The sequence below is a fragment of the Adelges cooleyi genome, unplaced genomic scaffold, assembly GCF_023614345.1.
Source record: "Adelges cooleyi isolate 19-005CV unplaced genomic scaffold, UGA_ACOO_1.1 ACOO_flye_CR_arks_rails_tigmint_CR_PRNA_2, whole genome shotgun sequence".
NCBI lineage: Eukaryota > Metazoa > Arthropoda > Insecta > Hemiptera > Adelgidae > Adelges > Adelges cooleyi.
In genome coordinates, this window is record NW_026095860.1 from 11,611,424 (window position 1) to 11,633,048 (window position 21,625).

The 21,625-nt window shown below is 34.0% G+C and overlaps 1 protein-coding gene across 3 annotated transcripts in view; it reads right to left on the reverse strand.

The window, feature by feature from the left end:
• Positions 1-21,625, reverse strand: part of LOC126833283 (nucleolysin TIAR-like) — a 197,786-nt gene that overhangs the window by 106,661 nt on the left and 69,500 nt on the right. For 2 of the 3 annotated variants that reach the window (XM_050564527.1, XM_050564526.1), the window contains exon 2: positions 4,627-4,684. In XM_050564527.1, coding sequence (XP_050420484.1) covers positions 4,627-4,684 — 58 coding nt within the window. Of the gene's footprint in view, positions 1-4,626; positions 4,685-6,915; positions 6,978-21,625 lie in introns of those variants that run through there. The other variant, XM_050564529.1, reaches the window with a different exon arrangement.

The window sequence follows — 21,625 nt, forward strand, 5'->3', positions numbered from 1 at the left end:
TTTTTAATTGTGCACCGTGTTCTTTTTTACTTATACGACTATTTTTTGTACTACAAAACTTTTTAGTTGGTTTTAGTAAACTTATACGTATATGGACGGGGGCGAGAAAGAAACGCCATTAATTCAAACACAGTCTGATGATTTTTAACTGCGGTTACAAAACGTTTTTTAAACACAACCACGCTGTTTATTACACACCTTGGAGTGCGCGACGTTAATTAAACGGGTCCTTTATACATTTTGCACAACGTATAAAAATTCTCCAGTGTCTACAAATACATTACATATTATAGAACAGCTTGAAAGTGGCAAAGTAACAGCGGTGTTATATTGTATAAGGGTGGTGTTTTTTTTTTTTTTAGCCGAGTATTATTAATTAATTGCTAATTGTTATGGGGTATCAACGAAACGAGGGGCGCGGGATGCGTTCTATCCTTCGGAGATTTTCGCCGCGGCCGCTCTTTGAATAACAATAATAATTGCATCGATGAACCGTTAATGAAATTGAATAGAAAATTATAAAAAGCAGCAGCGGCGGCGTCAACGCAATTATTATACTTTTGTGCTTGGCGAAACTTTCAAGCTCGATAATATAGCCATGACCCCACAATCAAACGCCATGCTTTATGGGATATTATTATTATTATGATATTATTGTTTTACTGGCAGTGAAAACCAGTGGACAAGAGCTGCTGTGCCGCATCAACGGATGTCGATTGTGTATTGTATTGACAAGTTTTAGCGCAGAGGCGTTTTTTGTATTGTGTATAATAATAATAATAATAGTTGTCGTGCAGCGGGGTGTTTCAGGTGGTGTACACGATGGGTACCTATTATATTGTTATATTATAATAGCCGGGCTGGTTATCGGCCAAAGTCCGCCCATTCGGTGTTCAAAGCTAAACAGCGTCTCCGTGTACCTGTTCAATAATAATATACACCCCCCCCCCCCCCCAAAGCGAGTTGTCGTCATCCGGTTAGGGTTGAACTTTCTGGTAAACCAGAATACGATGAATTATATTATTATTATTATAATAGGCATAACACACGTATAACGTTGGCCGGCAACGATCAAAAGGATATTATGCGGCGATGATGTGCTACGAACCGTCGTCGAGTCGCAGAATCCGCTCAACAACTTTTAGCCCGTGACTTATGGGCTAAAGACAAAGTTTGCCAGGAACCTCGGGTTAAGGGTCGAACAATGGACTTTGCCGCGCTCGTTTGTGGGCAATGTGTGTCCACGTGTACCGCGGGTCTGACCCAACCTGGGCGGTATCTATATTGTACTGTATAAAATAATATCTATGTAAACGTCGTTAGAGCAGGCAAACTCGTTGTTTTCGAAATGGCCAGCTCCGAGTCAAACAGAGTTAAAAAAAAAATTATGTCATGTGTCGTATAGCGTTAAAGTATACGATCGGTTCAATTTAGTTTCCCCGCGCCTTAGTGAAACAACTAAGTCTAAAAAAAAGTAAAATTAAAAAATATCCACTCTCCTCTCTTCTCGGGCGGCAGAAGGTTAATGATACTTCTTTGTTTCTATTAAGTAAGTCTATATATACTCCGAACTAATTCGATATTCACATTAAGGGAAAGTTATAGCGTGTCATACTTTAAAGTCGAGATATATTTGAAGGCGTTTTTATCAACTAAGTTGAACATGGCAAAAAAAAAGTACAAGGTTACATAAAATAAAAATATAAATTATAATATACACAGTCAACCGCATATTCTACAGTGGTTTCCCTAATTATATAACTTTTTCAGCTATAACTGTCAGGTTTGAATAATTAAATATTTATTTGGTTGAGACATTTGGAAACAGTATATTAACTTTGTTAGTTGCACCGTGCACAGGTAAACTTTTTCAATGTTCGATCAGTAATCTTCTTTGACGAACGTGTTCTGAATTATATAAATAATTTTCCAAAAATAAAGTGGTTTTTAACGTTAATTTTAATCAAACTGTAGTTATTACCAATGGTGTATAATCATCAAAAAAATAATCAAAAATACTTCTTGCAGTCCTTTATAAGTTTGGTTTTTGAACTGATCCGTTGTGTTTTATCTTTTGCGCGGTTAATGTTAATATTACAATATATTTTATATTATCTCGGACAAACATTTTGTTTCTTTACTCAAACTCCGCCGTTAATCGCACAGCGTGCTCTTATGTTGTACATAATAATACACACACATACACCGTCTATGGGTGTCATTTGCATACTGCACAGAGATAATACCTTGGAATCCGACAAAAGGATTTCCACTTTGCACGTCCGCCGAACCGTTTAAAATACTCAAGTACACTCACGTTGTGTGTAAGTTTCGGCAAAAGTTTAACCTCGCCGAATAAGATCCGGTACGGTGTCGGTTAACGAATTCTAAATGTATATTATTGTCAAATACCTCTGCGACTGCTCGTTTTAATAATATTACACATCGACCGAGCACAATCGACGCATTTACCATATTCGTCTCATTCGATGTAACAAAATCTCAGTAAAGTTCTATGTAACCGCATTATATTATTGCCAATACCATAATATATTGGTCAATGTACTCTGTTTGTACCAATCGCGGACAGAATTCTATGTATATATGTATATAAATAAAGTTGTAACGTCACCAGAGGTAATTTAGTATAACAAACTATAATAATTCAAAATTCACATGAAATGGTAAATACCAGACAACTAATAATAATAAATACAAATAAATATACAGTTAACGACAAATCTACATGTACCTTGCGTGACCGGTGGTAATGGCGGTGAACTGGCCGACGACGGTGATGATGCGACGATGAACGCGTATGGAGGCGCTTGTTCAATCCAAATTCGGTGTGCGTATGGAGGCGCGAGTGCAATCAGGATTCGAAGTGTGTACGGAGACGCGATTTCCATAAAAGAGGAAACAAATTGCCTACTGGCGTTTGTAGTAACGATAAAAAAAATTACAATAAAAAATGGCACACGCCGCGGAGAAGGTTATTACCGCCGCACCGTCAGACCGCTAATAAACTACACACCGGGCCGCTTATCAGCATCGGCAACAACAGCTGGTGGGTCACGACGGTGTGTGGAATTTTCCCATATTAAATTGGACGCAACATACTCCCAACATTAAAAGTGTAACTTTCTCAAATCAGATAAGAACATAATATTATGCCTACAAAGATCTTAGAGTCGAAAAATAGAAAAATTGCCGTCGCCAAATTCAAAACAGAGTAGATTGTCTCATCTGCAATTAATAGACCTAATTGGCAATACATTAATTTGTTTGCTACGCACAGGACATACCGCATGTCCTGCGACCAGAGTTGGACATTTTTTATTCGACCAAATCCAAGATGATTCATTCGAATACGAAAATTATTTAGATAACAATTACACTGGTCAACAGAAATTCACTTTTTGTGTGTTGCGTGAAAACTTTTGACAGATTATGTTAGAAACAATGGTTTAGTATAATAGAATTGATATTAGAATAATTTGGATACGAATAGTTTTATTGTAATGAATGTGGGTTACATCCATATCACCATCATTGGAATTCCAACACACAACAGATGTGAGGAACCTACACTTTGTCTTGTTTCTCGACAAGAAAGCCAAAATAACGTTCATATACATGCTTTTACTAATGGTGTAAAATTTTTCAATCTAGTTTTAAAAGTAATTTCACCACAAATAGAACAAAAGTTAGTTGTCAGGGTCATGTTTACACTTCCTTGACGTTATTCAAGAATCACTTAACTCGACAAACATAAAGCACTTTACTGGGGGGAAAAACACCTTGAATCAAAATTAGGTAAATTGAAATTAAGTATTTCAAAATTAGTAAGCACCTCCTTTGTTACAAAAATGATGTCGTTGACCAGTGTTAACTAAATAATGCCCAACTCCGCCTGTGAGCGTGGTACGCCTCAATGTGCAAGCTATGATTTTCCGCTTGGCCCGCTAAAAACCCAACACGAGTCACTGAATAAATTCAAATGCGATACTAGGTATGTAATATACAATGCGTGCATAGTAACAATATTATTATTATTATTATTATAACGTTATTATTTTGATGCCTTACGACCCAATTCCAATACAATGCCGATCGTATCGATTCCGAGGGTTGACTTTTGATCAGAATATTATGTCTTGCACGTACACGCTCTGATGGCGACCTCGTACGTTCCATTATATACATATATCCGAATGCATAACGTACAAAGGAGCTACACAAATCCGTTTAGACCGAATACTATATTAGACGGTTGCAGTTCTAACAACATACTGGCGAAAACGGAGCTGTTTATGATAAATAAACGACCAGAAACGGGGCCCACGTTAACACCACAGTACACGTGTAAACAGTATACTACTTATCACAGTATCGGTAAGAGGTAATTTGACAAAAAGTTATTATTAATCTAGTGTAGTTAATAGCAAACGATCAATCTGTGCCAACGAGATCAACGTGGAGTCAAACAACTATTATAGTCTTTTTCACGATGGTTTATAAATTACCACCACGGTCGACACTAAGTTTTTGACTTTTGACGTTCTAAAAGGCCAAAGGTACTCGCTACTATAAAAGTAAATTGAATAATAGTGTTGTAATACTCACTGCTCGTATCGGTTTTCAGTTGAGGACCCGGCGAAGTCGACCAGTTGAGTTTCATATCCTAGAAAAACAAAACAAAAACGGCTGTTATACCTACTAGATTTTATCTCGTCACAATAGTTAAACGTTTGGATTATGTTTTAAGTTTGTTTACGTTGCCTACACTTAATATGATAATGCCGTGTTTAACAACAGTGTGGCGTTTATCTTATGTCTGGAACAAGTTTATTCAATGTTGATGAAGGTAACTAGTTAAACATGCACAGCTCCTTAGACGTATCACAAGAGCACTATAAACGCTGTCGTTAATGGCGTGCCCGTTGTGAAATTGCTGATACCGTGCACCGCGTTCCAAGAGTTTATGGAATGTTTTAGACAAGGTTATACTTATGCCAAACAATGGAATTTACCCGAGCACGCCGTGATACCAGTGTACATTACATTATAAATTCATAATCGTTTGCAAGAATTTACCCTAAAAAATCCATAGTATTTTACGACGGTCTACATTCTTGTGCAAGGAATCAAATATTATGGACTAAAGAAAAAATACACTTGGCCACAACGTAGATATCACTACTCTGATAGATTGGCTTTTTTTGGAGAGGGTCTGGAACTTAGCCCATTTTCACGGTTAGGCCTTTGTTGGGGATTATTGTTGCTATTTATTTATTATAACTCCTAGAACGAGTTCTTTATTTCGCTTTTATTTGTAATGCTCGACTTAAGTCTGTAAACAAACACTAAAAGAACATCTGCTGTGACCCAAATACAATAACAAGTTCTTCAGAAATCGTAAACAATTTTTGAACAGAGCTATAGCCTATGCAATAACTGAATATTTTACTTTAAAACATAATATATACATTTCAAACTAAGCGATAAGCTAAGGTTAAAAAAAACAAAATGTGTTTTTATGATTCACACCTACAATATAAAAAAAACAGTACAGTGGGAACAGGCATAGTGGGGACGCAGAATTCACAGTTCTTCAAGAATTCCTCTATCTGATAGTGAAAAAATCACTTTCAAATAAAAGTTTCGAATCCTTAAGTATCAGTTTTTCAAAACTTGAGTATTCTTTACAAAGGACCAAAGGATCAAAAAAAAAATCAGTAGAACAATATACTAAAGGGCAAACTTTGTTTAGCGAGCTATTAATTTAGTTGATACAATGATAAACTAATACAAAACTTTTAAAAAAAACTATAATAATGATTGTTTATTATATTAGCCATAGTTATCCAATAAGTATCTATTTTCCAATAACGATTTGTAAAAAATAAAAATACATATTTTATAGGTACTAAAAAAGTATAATTGTATTTTAGCGCAAAGCAACGGCTAGAGGTTGTTATTTGGTTAAACCAACCACAACTACAAAATGTAAAATGCGTTATACCATAATAATATGACTTATTTGATGCGTTTAATTACAATTTTTAAACTGGTTAAAGTTTACGTGTTTATCTGTTTATCACTTTTACTGAATTTACTGATATTAGCCAAGTCGCAGCCGGCTAAGTGTACGAACAGCAAAAGAAAGAAACTTCATTTGTGTTCGCCACGTAACGAAAACCAAGATATAAAATATGTCTTCTCGCGTATTCCATGAAAGAATTCATTCTGTCTTTATAGAAATCGCAGAGGACCGGTATGCGACGTTGATCTTCATAATCGACCTGTAAAAGCTCTTGACTGGTGACAGAGTGTGCTGGATAGCATGTACGGTTCCAAATGTTGCCCAAGGACTTGGCAAAGTTCTCGATTTGTAAGTTAAAAAATGCTGCCTCGGTTTCTGTGAGACTATTTTTCACACTGGGGCCTTGTTGCTCGAGAAAACTATGTATGTCCAAAAAAATATAGTAAAATGGATTGACGGTGCGAAGCCGGCGGTCTAATCTGTACGTACGTGCGCAACAATTTGAATGTAGTAAGCGCACGCACCTTTTCTTAAACTGCCTTCAAAATTGCACCAACATTCTTTATAATATTTTGACAAATCACCGCACTCGATTCCTGTCCAGTAAGATATCCACAGAAAGTCAATCAATATCTTTCCGTAACCGCATCCCATTAACGAAGGGATTATTTTCAACTTGGCGGCTAACCGGAGGTTAGGTAAGTTCCATAAATCATTTTTATAAATCACGCCCCTGTAGGTGTTAATCCTAGTGAACCACCACATCGATTCCCAGTGTTTAGCTTGCCAAAGCTGGTTGACCTGTATGTACTTGTTATCGTTTCTACAATTTTGTGTGCACACTACAACTACTACGGTTAAAATCTTACCGGAGTAATATTTATCCATGGCAAATACCTTTGAATTTTTTGCTTGACGAAAACGCATATCACCTGCCTAGTCTATAGAGAAAACTAAAATGACTTAATTTATTACATAGTACTATGTGCTGTGTAGTCGACGACAATACTCTGCGCAAAAACAAACCGACAAGCAGTTATTATTTGCCTAAGACACATGTTTTTATCAAAAGTTACTAAAACGTGTAATAGTTATATCGCCAAGAATTTAATGTGCTTATATTTGAAACTATGTATGAGTAAAATAAGTAACAATAATATTGTATTATAATTTAACTGTGTGATCAATCTCTTAGCAATAGTTAAAACTTAAAAAAACCTAGTATAACATATGTATATTTATTTTAAATGTTATTTAACTTATTATAATTTGTTTTTTTAATTAAAAAAAAAACGCTAGTGCCTAGTAGGCGTTTTGTACGTGTACTAATGTTATTTTCATATTGACCAAACAACCAGTTTTGAAGTTTTAGTTTAGATATAAAGATATACTCTTGTTTATTTTTTTTAATTTGCTAAGTATGATGGGATTTAATGTCTTATGTAGACTACATTTACTTTTAACGATAATATTGTTTATAAAAATAAAAAAATAATTATAATTTAAATTAAGAAATGATACTTTACAGCAACGCCAACGCGGTATACCAGTAGATAGTTAAAATATTACTGACTATAAACAAAATATCTTTAATATTTATTGAAGCAACATCTAAATGGTTATTAAGTACCTATAAGTAGTTGATAAGTATTCCCGGTAAATCCAATGACAGTTCTGCTGAACAATCTGTCAATCTGCGCGATAGTCATCACAAAAACTTTCTGAATTAATTGCGCGTTTCGAAATTCCACGTGCTATTACTACTAAATGGTTTTGCAGCATATAATTTTATGAAATTTATCGCAAAAAGTTGGATAATAGACAATGCCAGGTCGTCCTACTAGTACAGTAGGACTACTTTTCCAAATACAAAATAAGTATAGTAATTAATAATACCATAATTCCTCTAATCAAAAAACGGTAGGTTGTTTATTTTGTGTTATCTTTCATCCTAAAGTATAAGCTCAGCAGTTTGATAAGTGTTAAGATGTCAAAACACTGCAATTACTGCTCTTATACTGTCTTGTAGTGACAAAACATTTGATAGGTTATTTGTATGCACAGTCGGTGTAGAAAAAAAAACTGAGTGGGTCACGGGACCCTTGGTAGGAACGAAGTTCAGATATCATATGGTTGCATTCGATTAATTTATAAAAAGTGATTGCTATAAAATCTTTTTATCATATGTATATTATTATATATTACTAAATCTCGCATTATATCATAGAAATTATTGATTTATGATGACTAAAATATGATACGTATATTTTTGACTCAATTTTGTTCAAATATCTGGAAAAACAGCATCAATGGTTGTACCATATTTTGTCGTAGATTGTGTAGGATCACTGTTCAGAGACAAATTAAACGTTTCGAAAAGACAATTTTATTCTTTATTACAAATATAAATATATTATAATATTATTTATTAAGTTCCGAAAGTCTTGTGATAAAACGGGTGAAAGAATTTTAATTAGGAATAAGAAATTTGTAAGCAGTAACACGTGAGAATGAAATTGAAGTGAGGAATAAGAAAAAATTATAACGTGCCAGGCTCTCATTCTCTCTACCCACCCCTCTCTTTAATTTTGATTACTGATGCAATAAATAACTATATTCATAAATTTATTTGTCAGAGAGTCACTGTTTCAAGCACCTCAGTAGATAGTGAGAAAAAGGAAGAGAGATAAAGAGCCAGTGCAAGTTATCATCCAGATATCAAGTACTTTTAAGGGTAAAAATGTATTCTGTAGTAATAAAATATAAATATTTTATAAGTTTTTAGACTTCTTGCAGTATAAATTACCATAAAAGTTGAAAAAATAGTTGTAAAAATGGAAAAAGTGTTGAGAGGAATTTGAACCCGGTACCACTCACTCCTGGGAACCGATCACGCTCGACCGCACCACATATAGTTTTCATAACGCTTTTTCGTAACGCGTAACATTTTTTCTCGGCTAGGTCCCCTCGCCAACCCGCGATAAGGAACTTCGTTCCAAAAATTAATAAAACCATGAACTATGGAATAATATTATGTTTACTCTTTACAATACACTTGGAACATAAATTGTATTAAATATTTTATTTCATTATTCAATTGTCGTTATTCAAAAGTCAAAATATAAATATGCTCTTTTAAATATAAATGTAAATTCTCAAAACTTATTTTTTCCAACGACAAATAATTGAATTTACTCTATTGTAACACCTGTACACGTGTCTTCACTGTTAACTTAATTTGTTTTGTCAACTGACAGTTATATCGGTTTTTTTTAAAGCAATTTTTTTTTAAATTTAATTCGTGCAAAATTTCAATTGCAATGATTATACCAGCCAAAAATTGTTTTACTATTTCTATTACTATTTTTCAATTATTTAAAAAAAAATTAATTTGTTTTATTTTTTAATCATTAATTTTGTTTTTAATATAAAAATATTGATCGATACATTGAACAATATTGTATAATAATTGATTTGACGTACAGAACTAACGTTTTATAGAACTTAATCCTAAGTTTTTTGTGTATAGACTTTTGTAAATATATACATATTCGTATTTGAAATCATATGAAATATATTTTATTAGAAACATCCTAAAATAAACTTAATGACAATTTTTCGGGAACCTATGGTAAAATGTCTACAACTATATTTACCTCTTCTAAACTACATCGTGAACTAATCTATATATTCATAAAATTAATAAAAGGCCTAATCTTATTTTATTGGATAAACTTGTTAACATTTTTAATTGTTCAAATTCAATCAAAACAAGAACGGCTATAAATCTTTATTTAATATAAATACCTAATAAAACTATGTTTTATGGTTGCCGAGTGGCATGTTAAGTACAGAGCAAGTTATATCCAGAGAAAGTCATTCAATTTTTTCTCGTAACCGTATCCCATTAACAAAGGGATCATTTTCAACTTGGAAACAGGGTGCAGGTTAGGTATAGTCCATAATTCATCTTTAAGTCTTAAGCCATTACGGGTGTTAATCTTAGTGAACCACGTCATGTCTTCCCAATGTCGAGCTTGCCAAAGATATTCGACCTGAGACAAAAAGTCATCGCTTGTACTTTGTTGTATGCATATTACAACCGACGCAATTAAAATCTTGACCATGAAATTTGTCCATCGTAAATGGTTAACAGAAAAAACCAATTATGATTTGTTTAGTCTAGAGCAAAAATTATTATGTCTAAATTGTCTTAATATGTTTTGTGTAGTAGACGACAATACTCTGTGTCAAACCAAACTATCGTGCACTCTTATTTGCCATATGTTATTATCAAAATTCATTAAAATATCAATGCTGATGCCGTCACGCTCCGTATTTTCTCGTTATCTGCCTACGACTTAAAACAATTTACATGACTTAAATTAAAGACATTTTTCTTTACAATAAACCCAACGGTATACCAGCAGATAGTTAAGGCAACACTGAACTGAACTCGACTGCCCTATAGATAATAATCTACTAAATATAATTGGTAATTTTAACTACAGTTTCGATTGTGCAATTATATATTAATAATAATATTTTAGCTTTGATACGAAGGTGTCGAGGTGATCATTTAACATCGGTGTGCTTTATTTTAATTTTTGTTCTGTTGTTGAAGTCAATAAAAACACATTTTAATGGCACACAATTGATTTTCTTCACGTTTATTTAATGCGTTTTATTACAATTTTTATAAAATAGAAAAAAACTTGAAATATTATATCTTATCTGTTTTTCAGTTTTACTCAATTTATTTGCTAGTCGTTGTAACTGGCTGAGCTCATTTGGGAATAGAAAATATAACCTTGTCCGTTTCCGGTACGTACTTAAAACCGAGATGGAGCATATGTCCTCTCATGTATGCTGCGGAAAAATCCAATCTGTTTAAGTAAAAATCGTGTAAGACATTAAATTTGTTGTTTTTCTGGTCTTTATATTCATCGATTAATTTCTCTTGATTGACGACAGAGTGTTCCATATTACAGTTACCGTCCAGAAGTTCCCCAAAGGACTTAGCAAAATGCTCGACTTGTTGATTGAAACTTGTGGCCTCGGTTTCTGTGAGAGTGTTTTTCACACTGGGGCCTTGTTTCTCGAGAAAACCATGAACGGCCAACAGTGTATCGTAAAAGGGAATGTCGTCGATATTAAGTCTGCTGTCTAAAGAAATGATTTGCTTGAACGTGCGCAACAATTTGAATACGGTAAGCGCGCCTTTTTTGAGACTACCTCCAAGGTGTTCCCAACAATCGTCATCGTAATTGTCCATATTTTCTGACATATTTCTGCACTCCTTCACTGTATAGATGGTCAACCAGAGAAAGTCAGTCAATTTCTGTCCGTAACCGCATACCATCAGCACGGGGATTATTTTCAGTCGGGTCACTCGTCCGAAGTCGGTATACGATACGGATAATTTTCTTTTATCCACCAAGCCCTTATGGGTATTAAACGTATTGAACCACGTCATTCCTTGCCAATGTCTTTCATCCCAAAGATAGTCCGGCTCATCCGGTTCTCCATTGCTCGTACATGTTCGTACCCACAGTACGACTAACGCAACTAAAATAATCTTAACCATTGTAAGTCGTTTATAATTTGATTTTACTCGAGGAAAAACAAATATTAACTGAATAATATGGTCTATAGACTATTGCTATAGCAATGATACTGAAATGTATACATTTATTAGGTATGTCTCGTGTAGACCATGACACGCACTCATTCTATTTGCTTAAAACGCCTACAGTTGTGACGCCTTCGTTTAAAATACAAAATCGGCTCGCACTTATTATTTGCCTAAGACATAATATATTTTAATATCAAAAGATACCTATTAAAATTATAATCAATGTCTCTGTCTCTGTGAATTTAATGTACTTACGTTTAAGAAGTGTTTTAATCACATTCAGTTATAATAATTCTTGTAGACCGGTGACCTCGCCTTCCTTACTATGCCCGACCCTACTGTACTGGGTTTTTTTTTTTTTTTTATATAAAGACACTAATCACACACATTATGAACGTATTGTTGAAATTTTTTTGGAACGGCTGATGATTTAAAAAAAACAGCTAGTACTCGATACATCTTTGTGACCTGAACATAACAACAATCAACTACTTTTTCGAGTTAAATGTAAATTAATGTAATCTCAAAACATATTTTTTCCAATGACAAACTTAGTTTACTCTATTTAAACACTTGTGCACGTGTCTTAATTGTTAACTTAATTCGTTTAGTCGATTTACGGTTATGATCAGTTTTTTCGGAAAGCAATTTATTTCAAGCATATTTAGTTTAGAAAAAAAATTGAATTAAAATATTAAAAATTTAATTTATGCAAAATTTAATTTTAATTTTTACCAGTTAAACATTATTTCGGGACTTCATGTACTAATCGATGTTCATAAATAAAATACCTAATCTCGTTTTTTGAATATAATTATTTATATTCAACTCAAATAACAACGGCTATAAATCTTTATTGAATCTAGATACCTTACAACACTATATTTTTTTTAGTTTGGTAGTGACAAGACAATTTTAGTGACAAATTTAAGAGTTTTAACATAATAGTATGACAAAATTAATGCGTTTTTTTACAATTTATATACAAAAAAAACATTTAAAATTATATTTAATTTGTAGGAACGGTAAAGGAAATCTCGATCATATTCGCCTCGTAATCAAAACCAAGATTGAGAATATGATTACTTACGTATGCCGTCAAAGAATTCAGTCTGTGTACAAAAAAATCACAGAGTCTCGGTATGATAGTTTGATGATTATGTTCATTCACTAATAGCTCTTCATCGATGATACTGTGTTCCGGTCGACAGATATTGTCCCAAAGTGTCCCAAAGGACTTGACATAATCCTCTATTTGCTGGTTAAACATCACTATCTCTTTTTTTGTGAGGCTGTTTTTCACACGGGGGCCTTGTTCCTGGAGAAAACTATGAATCTCTAACAGTTTGTCGTGAAACGGTATGGCGGCTATATCAGGTTGGCTGCCTAAAGACCTAATCTGCATGAACGTGCGCAACAATGTTAATATGGTATGCGAACCTTTAAGGATACTGTCTCCAAGATTTTGCCAACAATCTCGAGCGTATGCAACACCGTCTACTGACAAAACTTTGCACTCGGCCACTGCACTGGTCGTCAACAAGAGAAAGTCAATCAATTTCTGTCCGTAACTGCATCCCATTAATAAAGGGATTATTTCCAATTTAAAGCCGGCGGAGAGGTCAGGCATAGACCATAATTCTTCTTTCGACCTGAAGCCCAGATTATCACCAATGTTAATCTCCTCGAACCACTCCATATCTTGCCAGTGCCGTGCTTGCCAAAGGTAGTCGACCTGAATCGTCGTGCTATCGCTTGTACATTTTTGTATACATACAATTACAACTAAAGCAATCACAGTGTTAACGTTGAAAAGTTTTTGCATCGTTAATCGTTTAGAAGTTTAAATTTATTTACTGAATAAAATGAATATGACCTGACTAGTCTATGGCCACAACTAAAATGACTAAACGCATTGTGTAGTACACGAAAATAAATTTACCCAAAAACAAACAGACACGCACTCACATTGTTTGCTTAAGACGAATTATGTTAATATTTCAAAAGTCACTAAAACGGCAATATAGCTGCTATGTCACCAATGTGGCTTACATTTGAAATTCTGCACTAGTAACAAGAATTGTTGTCTTTTATGTTGGCATAAACTCGATATTAGTAATTGTACTTGTATACTTTATAATAATTATAATAATATATTGTAGGACAGTATAACATTAACAGTTTACGGTCTATTCACAGCAGTGGCTTTGTGCTAGTCCCCTTTTAAGTGGTTGACATATACAAGCACGGTATGTATGTACGTGTCATTCGCAACCGATACAGTGGTGATATTATTATGTGGTTATTGACATTAACGAGCCCTTTGTAAAGGCCTACCGGCGACGACGAGCAGTGGAGGTTGTCGAGAGGGGCTTTTGCGTCGCCGGTCGCCGCACTTCTGTGCCGCACTGTTTGATCTTCAAGCGTAAATGTTTACACCGATTCAATCGATTCGATAAAACCGTTTACATAATTTCCAAACTAGAAAACGATGCCGTTTTGGCTTTTGATACGATTTAACGGTATTTTGGCTTCAAACAAACATGATTGAATTTATACGAAGTTGAAAAGTATCGTTTGATAGACCCAATAAAAATGTATCAAACGTGCGAGACTTATACCAGACAATAACTATTATTTCCTATTACTGCTATCATAGCTGTTACTAATCAAACTCCATTTATAACAAATATATATTGATTGTATAACGTCCGTCTTGCATAATATTAAGTTAATTAAACGATTTTGCCGGAACGGAGAGAAATACAACTTCAATCACATCCTCCTGTCATCTCTTGCGGATCTAATATTATGTTTTCTAAACGCGGTTCAAATTGTATAGCGTACCACTCATCTGACAATAACAGCTATTAATTATAATAACAGTTTTAATCTCTCACTTCCGAGTGTTGCAGGATTCGATTTCATCAATTCCTTTTGCTTACACTAAAACGATTAAAACCCGTTCAAGGTCTCAAACGACACTCTTGATTAATTGTAGCGTTCTCTCGAGAGTTACTCAGTTGATATAAACGCGGTAGTTATTAATAGGTAATGCGTACAAAATAAAGTATTAAGTGTTATAAAATAGTGATAGTAATTGTTATCGACAGCATCGCCTTACCACGTTAAAACTTTTTTGTTAAAATATGTATTGCCTTTTAATAACGGCCGTCTAAAAGCTAGGCTCTTCATCACCCTTTCTCGACGGAGTAAATTACAAGCACTTCTTCGAAACTAAAGTTTTCATAGTTGTTCATTAGAACATCAACGAGAATTTCTTAAGGATACTGTATTAATATTTACGCAGCTGTTATTCAACACTTATTGTACAAAACATGTCTTAGAAAAAACAATTTTCCAAAGGACTGATACGTTTTAACTTTTATCGATAAAAAATTAACACTTTGTTCAAATGTGGTCGTTGACATATTTAAAAAAAAAAGTCAATAGAAATTGAATTATAGGACTTATACTAGGTTTATATTATCAATGTTTCATAACTTAGCCAGCACTACTGAGACAAGTTTTTTTAAACGCCAATAACAAAAGCGTGACTCTTAAAAAATGTGTCAAGTACCAAGAAACCGGCCTATTGAATGGACGCTATACTCTCTATTTATTGAGAAGTTTGGTAATGGTGTTTTTTTTTCTCCAAAATCTTATTTTAATATTTAATGTTCATTATTCGGTCGGGTACACGATGACGAAAAAGGTGTATGAAAAAGGGGTTATTTTAAACTTAAGTAAATTATTTTCTAAGAAATATTTCGAAAATATGTTCTTTTTCATTTTTATCGTGGGTGTTGTTGTTGAAAAACCATTAGGGTCGGAGTGAAACGCTTAAGTGCGAACAGTCAGGTTTGATGGAAAAATAACATGCTCTTAAACAATGTAGATGCCTATTATAACCGTCGGTAATAAAACTTGGCAGGCGTGAAATTTAAATTCTACGGCTAAACCACATTGTTGTTAATATGTAAAATTTTTACTAGTTAATAGGAAACAAAACGGCAGTAATAATAATTTAATAAAACGTTCAATAAAACTCGTTTTCCGTATGCCGAATGGTTTGGACGTTACTACAATTTTAATTAATATTTTCCAAACAGCGTTATATTATTATATTATTTATAACGAAACAGTTGCAAAACAAACATTTTAGGTTTTTCGATTAACATCCTTTACGACTGGTGAGGGCATGGCGGGGCGAGATTCGAAACGACCCCGAAGCAGTGTGGGACGAGGGTGGTTCACGACCCCCGTACCACTGGCGGGCGTGTGGGGTTAAGTCGGAGAAATGAAGATTTAATTGGCCGGATCTTTCAAAAACACATGGTCCCGGCCGTCGTTGCAGTCAGACTGCACACTTATACTCGCCAGTCCGATCCTCTCTTCAACCGTTTGGCCGGGAGGCAACTTTGCTCAGCGAAATGGCGATGGCGTTTAACTTTTCGCAAAGTTCCAAAAACCGATGCCACCAGCACTGTTTCTAATAGCACGCCGCGTTCAAAGCTAACGGTAGTGATTGTTATAAGCAAAAAACAAAAACAAAACCTAGTTAATTGTGCGTGTACGCAATGTACATGTAGACAAAATTGTGTCCGGATTTTTAGTCTAAAATAAACCAAAATGGCTTTTATCGATAGAAGAAATTATTTAAATTAAACATAGGTAGCTTACACGAATTAACCGCTAAATTTATTGACATGGTCAAAATTAAAGAAAAATCTCTTCTTTCTTAAATATTGCCCATAAAAAATTCCTTAAAAACAGTATACATGCAATCCCACGTCATACCATTTAAAAACAATCGTTAAAAAGTGTGTAGGTCAAAGCGAAATTGTCATAGAAAACAAATTTTTATACCGTTAAAAAGAAAAGAACTTCAACTAGGTTCTCTCGTCGGTTTTTAAAAAAAAAAACTTAAATTATACCTTTTTTTTTAAATCACTTTCAAACATTGCTGTGATAGTCCGAAAAATAAATTAACTTTCCCAAAAAAGAGCCATAAATGCTGAACTTATAATTAAACATCGCAGTTTAACCTTTAAATTAATATGTTTCAAAAACTTGCCTATACTTTACTCCTTAAAAACAGGCGGATCCTCTTAGTGTAATATATTATGGAAACAATAAGCTATTTATAATCCGGTTGTAAAAAGTTTACCGTTATAATTGCGATAATCACCGTGAATAAATAATAACTGCAGTAAGTATATAGGTACTTGTTTTGCTTGTTATTATATTATAAATATACTAAACGTGTTGACATTAAAATATTATACATATTGTCCTAATTTTTGCGCCGGTACAAGTGGGTCAGTTTAGTGTTTAGGTACTCCTTTCTAACGTGTATATGTGTTTTAATATACAGAACACACACAGGGCCAAAAAGTTTTACAAGAGTACCTACCTACCAACGACCAGGGTTACCTGTTGTGTTTGGCGTATTAACAAGCAACGGGCGGGCACTAGATAACGGCTCAGAACAATGGTCGAGTATAGTTACATCACGTGGTTTGTCATGGTTGTTTCAAACGGGATTCCGTGTAAGTTACTTTGCCAGCCACTAAACAACATCAGTATAAACAGCGTGCTATGTACATACAACACAGGCTGAGGGCGAAACCGCATGAATTTCATTACTTAACCCGTGTTTGCATATATATGTATACACTATATAATATGCATATACAGTATGGCTGTGCAAGGATAGTGCTGGTGTTTGTTAAAGGAATCGTCGGGTTCTAAAAGTTGAATAAAGAGAGACGGACAACGACGGCGGCGGGGGTGCAATATTGACGAGGGCGAGTGCCGTCGTGTTCTTACTAGGATTTTCTGTTTTTGTTCTCCTTTTTTTTTCGCCCTCCCACCCCTTCCAAATCTCTTTATACTTATCCTCCCCGGTGTCTTTTACACACGGCCCGCGAACATCCTGCGCAAGTTCTCATTTGCATACCATAATGCGTTTTCATAATATTCAACGGACATAACGGCGGTACCTTTACTTTGTCGGCTGCCCCTCCGACCTTTTTGCGTTTTATGCACGGACAGATATATTTTAAAAACTTTTCACCCTTCACGCCCGCCGCCCCCGACGGGGTGGATTCCAGAATCCGGTCGGGGTTTACACGGGGAGCACGACGAGAATTGTATTTATACATATATACATACACGATATGGCCTAAAAATAAACGATTATCCAGAGCCCGTTTATTATCTCGTTATTTTCTAGTTTTCTCGAGCCTTCCTAATGGAGCCGGGATACCGAAAATCTAATATCATATAGCTGGACTCAAACATCCAGCGAACACTCAAAGTATAGATAACCGACATTACTATATTATTATGATTTTAGTTAAGAGAAGTCGGTTAAGACACTGTATAATGAAAAAAAAACTGTCAATTTAAATTAGGGTTGAGTATAGAGATTAGATAGGCACTAATTATTAAAAAATACTTCATAAATAACAACAAATGAACTTCTACGGTGTAAGTTTTCTGGTGGCCGCAGGCAAATTAATCGGTGACGGCATAGGATAACAGTCTGTAACCAATGGTAACAATAATGACTACTTATTGTATTAATTAAAGACAGAGTAGATAGAAGTAGCAATCAATCTTCTAAACGGACACGCGTCGGTTATGATTTCACTATAGTATTGGCTTAAAACAAATAATTTACATATTTATAAAATAAGACAGTAAGTTATTTAATTGAAAATAAATAGTAGATATATATGTCAACAAATTTTTCAACAAAAAATATGAAATGTATCGTTATCACCACACACAGCGGTTTGAAAAAGATAAGAATTTTGTACATCTAATTAATTTGATAATTTGGTTTAAGCAAAATGTAATATACTACCATACTATATATTATTATATATATTCTAAATCTAAAAAACGTACCAACATCCAACGACGCATATTAATAGGTAACGTTTGACACACCGGGAAACACTATTGAATAAAAAACCACGTATGACAATGAACAACAGTGTAATTAATAATAATAATAATAATTTTACGTTTAATTTAATTTTAGGAAAGTACAAACTCGCCAAAAAAAAACAACACACGCCGTCACCGTTATTATTTGATACGATAACGTTGTGACATGATAAAAACGCGCGCCAACGCCACGCGCTGCCTAAGCCGCCTCAGATGCTTTTCTATGAGCGAGATATATTATATGAATCCCATGGAAGAGACGATTAGGCGACTGGCGGCAGTCGGCTATTCGAATTAACATTTTATATATTAGGATTTAAATCGAATCCCTTGTTCTTGTGCCGCGAATTCGGGTCGACTAGGTTTCGAACACGGTTATCAGATGTGACGTTTTTAGCAGTTAACTATGAACAACGCAGGGCTTAAGTACGGCAGCCACTAAATGCTGCTAGTTCATAAAATCAGGACCCTTTCGTTCTTGAGTCGACCGAATTCCGGAGCTCATTAATCATAATTTTCGGATGTCCACCAAAACAACGGCACCGTTTTCTATTGCCGTCCGTCTGGAGTTTCCGTTTTCTGCACGACCAAGGAATGTTCTCTTATATACCCTAAACACACTCTTCCACGTGGCCAGGCCAGCGTTATTGATCCTCAAACCCGAAGCTTGTACCGTTGTTTAAACGACCATGCAGTTATGGAAAGATTGAATACTAAAAACCCAATGTTACTCTTTTTTTAAATTTATTTATTAAGTATATTGTGTACATACGGTAAAATCAAAGAAGAGTGAAGACAAATAACGTTTATTGCAGAAGAACCAAAAATGGACTAAAACAAATAATTGTACAACTAACAAAATTATTGCGTTATGTTGTTGTTGATCCTGCCTAAATAATGTTTGATCAAATATAATAGAATAATATTAGAAATGCCTGAAATCAACCATAAGTATATGTATACATTACATATATTTAAATGGAATTGTTTGGTTTAAATATATATTCTAAAGTAAATTTATGTACAAGACACTTCATACATGTAACATTTTAATAGTTGAAATATTTGTACTTTATTTAATTTAAACATTTCAAAAACAAATACAATATTTATTGTTATAATACTAAGTTAATAAGCCCCGATTTTTTATTAAGAACAAATAATACGAAAGCCTAATAAGTATTGGCTTTTGTTTACATGCACTATTTTATATTTTAAGTTTATTTTTAATGTGAGGTCTTTTTTTTTGGTTTTCGCCCAAACATCGTTGGTTTATTCATTCAAACTAATACTATGGTTACAAGTTCAACAAAAAAACAATGTAGATAGGAAAATAATATTTTAAAGAAATTAATTCTTAAATTATTTATCATCAGCTCACACACACTTTTTCCAATACAATTTTTTTTCTCGAATATTTACAACCTTCGTTGTACTTATAGTTGTTGTGATATACATTCATATAATCGAGCTGTAATTATTTTATTCTTGAAAGTCAATACAAATTTAACCTTCTCCGATTAGCGTCGAAGCTAAAATAAAATATTTTTATTTACAACTATTAGGAACATTATGCACAGTTTAATGATTTTAATAGACTATTATTTATTACAGTTTGCTTTGTGACATTATAATGTATGTGTACGTATGGACATGTTAACAGTATATATTATTATCATGCACAGCCATTGTAATTTGTTATGATAAATAATAATACTATTTGACGTAGTATAGTGCACGAGCGTGTACTCGCATGAAATAAACAAAAGAAAAAGTAAATCAATACACTTCCATTTTATTCAATACGTTATTTTTTATGAAGCACACGGATGCAACATACACGAGGTTATAACTTTTAATATTTCTATGTAAACACCGCGAAATGAATATTTATGTTTAACATGCGAAAGATTAAGATATTTATTTGCTCCCGGAAAACTCCATAAATAACGTGTTAATGGGAGGGGATTTTTTTTTGTAAAAAATTACATTATAGTGTGCGTTGTGTTCGCATAAAGAACAAATGCAGTACAGCAACCCAAAGGGGACGAACAGAATGCGTTTTTTGCTATAATATTCTAAACACAAAACAAGTGCTAATTAAAATTTAGAGACACTGCAAAAAAAAAATATATATAAAATTATGGTGTCAGGCGCTGTATTGATAAATTTACTTACTATTTTCTATGTAAAATACAATTGTTATCATCAGCACACGATTTCGTTTAACGGGCTATATGATCGAATTTAATTTTGCGAAAACTACACGGACCGCTCTGTTTTTAATTATCGCAGAAAGCTCCAAGAAAACATTACACTGTGTGTTTACAACGTTTTTAATTCAAATCCAAACGGACCCCCCATAAAAATACCGGAGTCCTTTCAGAAACCAATTTTATGAACATGAAAAACCTCCATGCGGTCAAATGCCAGTGGCCCTTGTCGGTTAAACGAACCGTGACACCGACATAAAAGCCGTCGACTTCTATTGAGTACCGTGAATGTCATTTCTTGTACATTTATTTATTTTTAATAGCTTCCCTCGAGTCTCGTGAAATATTTATACATCACCAAGTTTCTAATTTTTTTCCACATTTTATATTGTACAGTCAGCTGTTTTATTATTTAATTCGATTGTATTATTCGCCAAAATTCAACCGCCTAACCTAACCACCGTAAAAAATAATTATAATGTAATGACGACTATAGCCAACATTGATGCGGTGTTTGCGACTTTAATTTAGAACACAAGAACAATAAAATATTTGCTCACGCCTAATAAAACGCTATTAAGGGCAAGCTATTAAGAGCAGAAAAACAACAAAAAACCGACCTACTTGCATTTAAGTACTAGCTTTTACGGCCGAGTCCAGTCCGTTTACAGCTATGTTTTTGTTAATAGTCCAGCCAAACGGGTGAGAAAATTTACTCATACAGTGGCAATAAAGTAAATCGCTTTGAAATTATTCCAAGTGTATCGAGTT